Source organism: Equus caballus, chromosome 2 (assembly GCF_041296265.1).
Source record: "Equus caballus isolate H_3958 breed thoroughbred chromosome 2, TB-T2T, whole genome shotgun sequence".
NCBI lineage: Eukaryota > Metazoa > Chordata > Mammalia > Perissodactyla > Equidae > Equus > Equus caballus.
Window position 1 is genome coordinate 77,611,977 of NC_091685.1, and position 10,992 is coordinate 77,622,968.

The 10,992-nt window shown below is 35.5% G+C and overlaps 1 protein-coding gene across 4 annotated transcripts in view; it reads left to right on the forward strand.

Annotated features, from left to right (window-relative positions):
- NAF1 (nuclear assembly factor 1 ribonucleoprotein) overlaps positions 1-10,308 on the forward strand; it is a 62,553-nt gene extending 52,245 nt beyond the window's left edge. For all 4 annotated transcript variants that reach the window (XM_001498445.7, XM_070257344.1, XM_070257357.1 and 1 more), the window contains 2 exons: positions 2,559-2,661; positions 9,434-10,308. In XM_001498445.7, coding sequence (XP_001498495.3) covers positions 2,559-2,661; positions 9,434-9,894 — 564 coding nt within the window. In that variant the 3' untranslated portion in view covers positions 9,895-10,308. The remainder of the gene's footprint in view (positions 1-2,558; positions 2,662-9,433) is intronic.
- The last annotated feature ends 684 nt before the right edge of the window (positions 10,309-10,992 follow it).

Below are 10,992 nucleotides of genomic sequence, written 5' to 3' on the forward strand. Positions count from 1 at the left end.
ATGTTTAGGGCATCTTATTACTGAAATTATGTGTTTTTAAACTATTTGAGAATTCACAAAGGTCTTGAAACGTATTTCTTGCGAAATGTAAATATTCTGGTACATTCCTGTTGTTTCAGACCTAAGCATTGAAGTTGCTAGTTATGGTAAAGTTAATTGCTTAAAATTGGTTTGATTAGGTTAATTATAAAAATTAAATCTCAGCATACCTCATGAGGTTTGTTTTTTTCTAAGTAGATGACTGAATGTCCCTTATTTTCATAATATAGAAAACTCTGAGATTCACAAGTTTATTTTATGATGATGAAATTTTGTAGTATAGAATTACTGCCTGGTACTAATCATAGATTAGAGTTTGGAATTTTGGGGTTTAAACTTTAAAAGAAATCATACTGTGAAAATAGGAAATGTTGAGCTTGCATAAAGGAGCTAAAAATTACTTACAGAGAATGCATCTTATTCATCTTCATATCTGTTTCTAACATGAATATGTAATTTGTGGTTGAATAAATGTGTTTGATGAATGCAAATTTAAATTAATTTGTGTACAAGAAAAATGTGAATTTTTCTCTGATTTTGGGAGGTGATAGCAAAATATTGCCAAAGTAGTCTCTCAAAATAAACTGTTGCCAATTAAAATCCTTTAATACCTCCCTCCTGCTCTTAGGATGATGCCCAGTTATTTAAGATAGCACAATAAGGTTCTTTATTCTCTGGTTTATCATCTCTGATTTCCCTATATAAGAAGGTTTCACTTTGCCTTACAGAACCATTTTCAATTCTTGAATATGCTGTGCCTCTGCACATATTCCCACTCTTTGAAAATTTTCTTTCCCATCTTTTTGCTGCTAACTAGTCATTAGAGATTCTCCTTGGGTTACCCGTACCAACAAGTTTTCCTTGCCCTTTTTTCTTTCTTCAGCCCTACACTTCCATAGCACTAAGTTCATTGGTTTGTCTATTTTGTTATTTGAATGAACAATTTCAGAGAACGGAATGTTTTCCATCTAATCCTAATACTTTCTAATGTCTAGCAGATACCAGATTTAACATGAGCTTAAAAACCTTAGCACGCTAAAATCATTAATAAAAGAACATGTGCTTGAAAGTACTAAAATTAATTGATGTTTTTGAATTTGATTATAGATTCTGAGGTGTATGGACTCTTGGTTCATGGAAGATTTGATCTAGCATATATTTCAGCAAGTCCATACTGAAAATCCCATACAAAAACTTTTCATAGACATTTCTTCCTTTTAAATGTGCACACATGCATGCACAGTGAGCCTGCTTTCATATATTTTTTAATAAAATGTAGTATCTTTTTCTGATATTAATAGAATAATAAAATGCCTGAGAGCCAGTCCTGGTGGTCTAGTGGTTGCTATTCCGTGCTCTGACTGCTGCGGCCAGGGTTTGTTTACAGGTCAGGGAAACACACTACCAGTCTATCTGTTGTCATACTGTCTGTTGGTTGTCATCCTGTGGCACTGAAAGCTGTGCCACTGGTATTTCAAATACCAGCAGGGTGATCCATGGTGGACAGGTTTCAGTGGAGCTTCCAGACTAAGACAGACTAGGAGGTAGGACCTGGCCACCCACTTACAAAAAACTTGGCCATGAAAACCCTATGAATAGTAGTGGAGCATTGTCTGATATAGCACTGAAAAGTGAGAAAGATCAGGCGGGGTTCCAGTCTGCTGTCTACAGGGTCACTAGGAATCGACTTATGGCACTAACAACAGAAAATTCCTGAATTTTAAGAAATCATAGAAGTCATAATATATAGCTCATAAGTCTTGTTTTTTGGTGGGCTATAACAGGGAATCTCAATTCTTAGTTATGTTTGACTCTCCCTCTTGTAATTTAAAATGATTTCTTCTTGGAAGTTGGGTCATGCATGGATCTGCTTATCAAAACCTTTTCCTGCCGTCCTATCTAAATAGCATCCCTCATGATTTTCTCCCCCCTTACTTTGTCTTAGTATGTATTTACAACTCTTAGTATACCTGACGTTATATTATTAAAAGAATTAGCATCTGTAAAGTGTTTAGAACAGGCCTCGCATATAATGGGTATGTGTACATTTTTGAATGAGTGAAAGGTATAACATTATCTTGTATTTTTATATTAGATCTGATAATTTATTCCTAACTACTCCTTTCTTTAGCATCATTGGCAGTGGCACTATGATGAATCTTGATTTTAAGCTGGAAGTCAGACTTCTAGCTAGGGAATACCCATATCTGAAGTTTGCTAAAGATTGGCATTTTAAAGTTACCTATCTGAAACTTTCTAGGAATTTTAAGAAACAAAAAATCCTTGAGTACTCATCTTGATTACTGACTTCTGTTAATTCAGAGTTATTAGGCATTCATCAAAAACTATTTTTCTATTATGTAGTTAATTTGAATATTACTGGAGAATATTAAGTATTGAAAAGAGTAGTTTTCTTTCAGGGTCGGCATTCAATAATAAGCTTATTCTACTTACCTCCAAGTATATACTGTTGAATTGGTAAATCCATGTGACATAAGTCTCTCTTTTTTTCCTATAAGGCCTTAGATTTCAGTGATGATGAAAAGGAAAAAGAGGCCAAACAGAGGAAAAAATCTCAGATTCAAGGCCGGAAAAAATTCAAATCTGAATTTAATGAATCAAGTAAGTAAATGCATTATCTTGTAATTTTTTAAAATCATTATTTACATTTATGTAAGTTCATCAGCAATAAAACTGAAGGAAGCATCTGGGTTCTCTTTTTACCTCCTGTCATGCAGCTAGCATTGGAGGCATTACACAGCATGGGATGTGGTGGGAGAGAGTCACAAGGAATATTCAGTGGTAGTTTTTCAAGCTTCAGAATATAAAAATGGCTTCTGGGGTAAAAGGCAAATTAAGCCTTGTTAGAGTCATTTGTGCGTATCATTTGTGCTTTTTCCTTAAGAAACCTGTTTACTTCCATGAATAAATCAAATGATTAGATTTAATCTAATCATTTAATTAGATTAGAATTAAATGATATGATACTTAATACCTAAATCAAGGTATTTTATTTTTTAACATGCATTCCTTTTTATTATATCTTTCCTGTTTTCTTTTTCCTTTTTTAAAACTAAACTTTTTCTAGATACACATGCAATTGTAGGAAATAATACAGAGAGATCTTGTATGCTCATTACCCGGTTTCCTGCAATGGCAACATCTTGCAAAACTATACAGTACAATAGCACAGCCAGGATACTGACATTGATACAATCAAGATACAGAACATTTCCATCACAGAAAAGATCCCTCATGTTGCCTTTTTATAGTCACTCCCATTCCCCTCCCCCCCACCTCCTCCTCAACTCCTGACAACCGCTAATCTGTTCTCCATTTCTGTGATATATTTTGTCATGTCAAGAATGGTTATATAAATGGAGTCATACAACATGTTATCATCAGCTTTGGCTTTGTCACGGAGCATGATTTTCTAGAGATTCATCCAGATTCTTGTGTGTGTCAAGTTTGTTTCTTTTCGTTCCAGAGTGGTAGTCCATGGTTTGAATGATATCACAGGTTAACTATTTGTGTGTTGAAGGACATCTGGGTTGTTAACAGGTTTGGTTATAGAAATAAAGTTGCTGTATACATTTGTGTACAGGTTTTTGTGTGAACACAGATTTTCATTTCTCTGGGAAAAATGGATTATATGATAGTTAATATGTTTAATTTCTTAAGAAACAGCCATCATGTTTTTCACTGTGGCTGTGCCACTTTGTGTTCCCATCCCCAATGTGTGAGCGACTCAGCTTCTCTGCATTCTCACTAGCATTTGGTGTTTTCACTATTTTTTATTCTAATAGTTGTGTAGTGATATCTAGTTGTGATTTTTTTTTAGAGATAATTTTTTTTTTAAAGATTGGCACCTGAGCTAACATCTGTTGCCAGTTTTCTTTTTTTTTCCTCCTTCTTCTCCCCAAAGCCCCCCAATACATAGTTGTAGATTGTAGTTGTAGGTCCTTCTGGCTGTGCTGTGTGGGATGCCGCCTCAGCATGGACTGATGTGCCCTGCCGTGTCCGCGCCCAGGATCCAAACTGCTGAAACCCTGGGCCACTGAAGCAGAGCACGTGAACTTAACTACTCGGCCACAGAGCCGGCCCCATCTAATTGTGGTTTTAACTTGCATTTTCCTAATGGCTAATGATATTGAAAATCTTCCCGCATGCTCATTTGCTGTCAGTGACATATTTCTTTGTCTTTTGCCCATTTTCTAATTGTATTTCTGTTTTTTTTACTCTTGAGTTATGAGAGTTTGTACATAATTTCTTCTAGTCTGTCGCTTTATGTTTTCATTCTCCTAAAAGGTCTGTTTCAGAGCAAAAGTTTTTAATTTTGGTGAAGCCCAAATCATCAGTTTTCCTTTTATGGAGTCTGAGAATTTCTTGCCAGACCTATATCCCAAAGATTTTCTCATTTTTTTTCCCTAAAAGTTTTAAAAATTATTTTAGCTCTTCTAATTCCTTTGTCATTCCACATGAGTTTTGGAATAGTCTTCTCTAAAAGTCTTGCTGGGTTTTTTTTGTTTGTTTTTTTTGTGAGCAAGATTGGCCCTGAGCTAACAAGATTGGCCCTGAGCTAAAGTCTGTTGCCAATCCTCCTCTTTTTGCTTGAGGAAGACTAGCTGAGCTAACATCTGTGCCAGCCTTCCTCTACGTTATATGGGATGCCACCACAGTGTTGCTTGAGGAGTGGTGCTAGGTCCACGCCTGGGATCTGAACCTGCAAACCCTGAGCCACCAAAGCAGAACATGCGAACTTAACCACTGTGCCACCAGGCCGGCCCCATGTCTTGCTGGTATTTTGATAGGAGTTTCATTAAACCTGGATTTTGGTTTGGAGAGAATTGACAACTTAACTATGTCAAGTCTTCCATTCCACAAACACGGTGTGCAGCTCCATTAGCTTAGATCTTTGATTTCTTTCAGCGGCATTTTGTAGTTTTGAGAATACAAGTCTTGTACATTTTTTTGTTAGATATACACCCAAGTATTTCTTTTTTTTGAATTGTTGTAAATGATGTTGCATTTTTAATTCCGGTGTCCATATGTTCATTGCTAGAATGTAGAAATAGGATTAATGTTTGTATGTTTAGCTTGTGTCTTTTGACCTTGTTGAACTCACTCACTGGTTCTAGGAGTTTTTTCCTTGAGATTTTCTACCTAGCGAATTAATGTCATTTGCAAACAGGGACAGTATTATTTATTTTTTTTTCTTTCAGTCTATTTTTTTTGTCTTTTCTTACTTTACTAGCTATAACTTCTGGCATTATGTTGAATAGATATGCTTTGTTTCTTATCATAGGAGAAAACATTCAGTCTTTTGTCAAGTATAATGTTAGATATAGGGTTTTTGCAAATGTTTTTTATCAAGTTGAGAAAATTTTCATCTATTCCTGTTTTTCTGAACTTTTAAAAAATATGGATGAGTATTAAATTTTGATGATTACTTTTTCTTCATTGAATGATAAGATCACATAATTTTTCTTCATTAACTTGTTAATAAGGTAGATTACATTGGTTTTAGAATATTGACCCAGCTGTTGCATCTCTGGAATAAACCAAAGGTGCTCATAGTGTGTAATTCTTTATATATGTTGTTGAATTCTGTTGCTCATATTTTGATAAGGATTTCTGCATCTATATTCATGAAGGATATTGGTCTATAGTTTTCTAGTTTTCTTTTTTTCTTTTTACGTGTCTTCACCTGGTTTTGGTGTGAGGGTAATACTAGTTTCATAAAATGAGTTGGTAATTTTTGATATTCTCTTGAAGAGATTGTATAGAATTGGTATTAATTCTTCTTTAAGTGTTTGGTAAAAGTCTCCAGTGAAACCATCTCAGCCTGGAGATTTCTTTTTTGGGAAGGTTTTTAATGCAAATTCAGTTTCCTTAATAGGGATATCTATTTCACACTGAGTGGATTATACTAGTATGTGTTTTTCAAGGAATTGGTCCACTTCATGTGATTTGTCAAATTCCTATGTGTAGACTTGTTTGCAGTATTGCTTATTATCCTTTTGTTGTCTTTCCTGGCATTGGTAATTTGCAACTTGTATTGCTTTGTTAGTCTTGCCTAGAGGATTACCAATTTTATTGGTCTTTTTAAGAACCAGTTCTTTGTGTCATTGATTTTCTGTTTTCAGTTTCATTCTTTCTTTTCTTTATCATTTTCTTGCAACTGCTTGCTTTAGGTTTATTTTGATCTACTTTTTCTAGTTCTTGTGGTGAGATCTTAGATTACTTATTTGAGACTTTACTGCTTAAATTAGTTCCACAGATGTTGATATGTTGTATTTATTTTTATTCGGCTTCATTTTTTTTTTTTTTAATTTCACTTGAGACTTCCTCCTTGACCAGTGGATTATTTAGAAGAGTATTATTTCGTTTGCAAGTGCTTGGAGGTTTTTCTCTTTTGATTTCTAGCTTGATTCTGTTGTGGGTGGGGAACATACTGTGTATGATTTCCATTTTTTTACCTTTTTTTGAAGTTTGTTTTATAGGCCAGGATATGGTTTACCTTGGTGTATGTTGTGTGGGCACTTGAAAATAATGTGTATGTTGCTCTTATGTGGTAGAAAATTCTATAAATGTCAATTAGATTCTGTTGGTTGCTGGTGTTGTTGGGTTCTTCTTTACCCTTGGAGATTTTCTGTTCGGTTATTCTATCAGTTATTGAGAGAGGGAGTGTGGTTGGTGCATGCACATTTAGGATTACTATATCTTGGTAGATAATCCTTTTATGGTTATAAAATGTCTCTCTTTTTCTCTGGTAATTTTCTTTGCTCTGAAACCTACTTTATCTGATATTAATATAACTACTCCTTTCTTTTAATTAAAGTTTGCATATTGTATCTTTTTCCATCCTTTATCTTTCAACCTGATTATATCATTTGAAATGATTTTCTTGTAGACATATAGTTGAATTATCTTTTTTAACTCCCTCTGCCAGTCTCTGTGGTTTTTTGTTGTTATTGAGGAAGATTCGACCTGAGCTAACAGCCATGCCAGTCTTCCTGCACTTTCTATGTGGCTGATGAGAGGTGTAGGTCCACACCCAGGATCCGAACCTGGGCCGCTGAAGTGGAGTGCACTGAACTCAATCGCTGTGCCACAGGGCCGACCGCCAGTCTCCGTGTTTTAATTGGTGTATTTAGACCATTTATATTTAATGTGCTTATTAAGATATGTTAGGGCTTAAGTCTGCCCTTTTCTGTTTATTCTCACTGGTTTTCATTTCTCTATTTTCTTTTTTCTCCCTGCCTGTGGTTACTATAACACTTTTTAGAATTCTATTTTGATTTATCTGTAGTGTTTTTGAGTGTATCTTTTTGTATAATTTTTTCACTGGTTGCTCTAGGTATTAAATTATGTATACTTATCACAGTCTACTGGTATCATTGTTTTGCTAGTTGAGTACAGTGTAGAAACCTGGCCTCTCTTTATGTTCCTTTATTTTCCCTGGCTTGTAATATAAATTGCCTTAAATATTTCATATACATACAATTGAAATCACATTAGCTGTTAAAAGTTTTGTTTCAACCATCAAATACAATTTAGAAAACTCAATCAGAGAAGGAAGTTTTATTGTATTTACTCATACTTTTGCTTACTGTGTTCTTTCTTCCTTTCTGATGTTCCAGGGTTCTCTTACTGTTTCTGTTTTGAGAACTTGCTTTAGCCATTCTATTATGGCAGGTCTGCTGTAGATAAATTCTTAGTTTTCCTTTATCTGAAAATGTATTTGGTTTCCCTTTTTCCTGAGAATATTTTTACTCAGTCAAGAATTCTAGATTAATAGTTGTCTTTGAGCACTTAAAAATGTTGTGCCACTTCCTTCTGGCCTTCATGGATTCTGATGAGACATCTACCATCATTTGAATTATTTTTCTCCTGTGGGTAAGATGTCATTTCTCTTTGTGCTTTTGGGTTTTTCCTTTGTCTTTACTTTTCAGAAGTTTGACCACAGTGTGTCTTGGTATGGGTTTATTCTGATTGGAGTTTATTTAGCTTCTTGAATCTGTAGGTTTATGTCTTAGGGCAAATTTGAGAAGTTTTCAGTCATTATTTCTTCAAGTGCATCTTCTGCTTTACATTTTTTTCCCTTTCTTTCTAGGATTCTGATGGCATAAATGTTAGATCTTTTGTCATAGTCCCACAGGTTCCTGAAACTCTGTTTGTTTTTTCCCCCCAGTTTATTGTTTTTCTGCTCTTCAGACTGGATATTTTCCATTGTTCTGTCTTTCGGTTCCCTCTTCTTTTTCTCTGTTCCCTCCATTCTGCTATTGAGCCCTCCATTGAGTTTTTTATTTCCATTATTGAATTTTCAGTTCTAAAATTTCTGTTTGTTTCTTTGGATCTTTTTCTTTTTGTTTTTGCTGAGACTTTATTCCAGTGTGTTTATAATATTTTTGAAGCATTTTTATGGTGACTGCTTTAAAATATTTCTCAGATAATTCTGACATCTTTGTCATCTAGATATTGGCCTTGATTGGTTTTCCTTTTCCATTGAGTTTGAAATCATCTTGGTTCTCGATATGATGAATAATTTTTAATTGAAACTTGGACATATTGGGTATTATGTTATGAGACTCTAGATCTTAGTTAAATCTTCTGTTTTAGCAGTTTTGTTTTTTTGTTTTTAAAACTGCTCTGTCAGAGAAAGGAAGAAGGGTGTCACCTTATTACTCTTACTAGCAGATGGGGATAGAAGTCCAGGTTTTCTTCTCGGCCTCTGTTGACACCTAGGCCGGGGTGCCTTGTTACTGCTGGGCAAGGATAGTCCTCCTGTCATGCCTAGTCGGGGTAGGAGTGCCTCATAACAGCTCCCCTGACACCAGTGGGGGCTGACTTCATTAGCGCTGGGCTGTGATGAAAGTCCTGACTCCACTAGGTCTTCTGTGACACCACCCCCGTGCAGGAGATGGAGGAACACTGTGCTCCTGCTGGTGGTGGTGGAAGTTGGGTACCCCATGTGGTCTCCACTATCACTGAAAGGAGGCCTTGTGACTGGCTCCCGGCTCACCCTGCTCTGCCACTACCCAGGTCGGGGTGCCAGGGCATCTCATTTAAGCATTTCAAGGGTAGAAGTCGAGGCTCTCCACTCCACCTTTGAGAATGTTGTTGGGGGTGGTGTCGTTTTCTCTGTGCTGTTTGGCTGGAGTCAAATGGTTGTTGTCTCAAAGTTTTCTGCCTTGCTAGGCTTTCCCTTTCCTGATTTCTTGGCCTTTTGGATTCATTTAAAAGGGATAATTTTAAGCATAAGTTTTTTTAACTTATATAATATAAAGTATACTGGAAATTAAAGACAAGACATTATTGAAATCTTAAAGTGTTTTTTGATGTGTTAAGATGACTTTTAATTTTGTTCTTGTTTTTTTTCCTCCACTCACAGGTGAAGATTTTGCAGAAGTACGTCAGAACTGGAATGCTCATAGCTCTTCTTCAGAGCATGCAAAAGGATATCGCAACAAAGAATTTACACGAGCATTTTCCCAGGGTAGATATCCTCAACCTTGCCATGGCAGGCCCCCACCTCCACAGTTTTATAACTCAGAACATATGGTCCCTCAGGAGACTTCAGGATTTCCACCTCAGAGACAAGATAATCCTATCATGCCACAGTATCCCTTTCCTCCTCCAGTGTTTGACGTGCATAATTTTTCACTCCATCCTCCACCACCACCACCTCCACCGCCTGCATCTGTAAACATGGGTTGGGCTGCACCGGGCATGGCACCTCATCCATTACTTCCCTTACCATACTCCATACCTCCACCTCCTCCCCCTCCACCCCTGCCTCCTCCCCCCTCTTCTGGAGATGGTAATTCTTCTCATTTTGGACCTTACTATTAGGCAAATGTATACATTTCCAGAGAAATGTGGACTTTTTATATTATACGGGAAGGATTTTTTTTTTAAAAGGAAAGCGGTTATGGAGCTAGATTTTTAAAACATTGTAAAATACTAAATGACTCATTCAGTTGTAAGTTGATATATATTTGTAACCTTTGTGAAACTGTATCCAAATGAAAATCTCACTTTAAATTCGTTTGGGTGAGATCCAATTATGTAATATTTAATTAAAATTTTGAATCCATGCTTTCCCCATCCCTGCCCAATTTAAACACATGTAAATCTAATAATAGATCTGGTGCAACTTTCATCATGGATTAAAATATACTGAACACATTGTCTCTTGGTATGTCTGAAAATAAGATGTTGAAGTCCTATTGAGAGTCTTTAAAATAAACTATTTTTATAAACTTATACTTTTGAAATTGATTTTGATCATAAATGCAACTTATCAGTAAATTTAAATGTCCTAATTTTTTTAAACAAGAGTACAGAGAAAGAAGGCCTTACATATTAGACTATAATTAGAGTTAATATTTATTAATTATGCATAAGCAAGCTTTTCATTATCTGTGCAGATTCCCATTATTTGAGCACTATTCAGTAGACTCTACTATTTAATCACTTAAAGGGACACAAGGATTATTCACAATTAAATATGTTATTTGTATACAATAAAATGTATTTAACCCCATATTATGTATGTCTTCCATATCTGTTTCCCAGATTCTCACATGCCTGGCACAGTTTAGGTACTTAATAAATATTTAGTGAGTATGGAATTTTTAAGTAAATGTCCAGTCAGTATTATTTTACGTTGTGAAAGGGAAATGGAAGGAAAATTACAGAATTTTAGAAATAGAAGAGGCCTTAGAAGTAGTCCAGACTATTCATCATTTACTAAATAAGGAGGAGCCTAACTAAGGGTTCCAAAGGGGTGAAGTAACTTACTTAAGGTCACTCAGTGAGATGGCAAGGAGTTAAACTCAGTTTTCATGATTCTCAGATCAGCAATTTCTACTAAGTTGGTGCTTCCCAATCTTTCGTTCCTTGACCTTCTTAGAAAATAATCTTTGTGTGCACATTGGGGTAATCTAG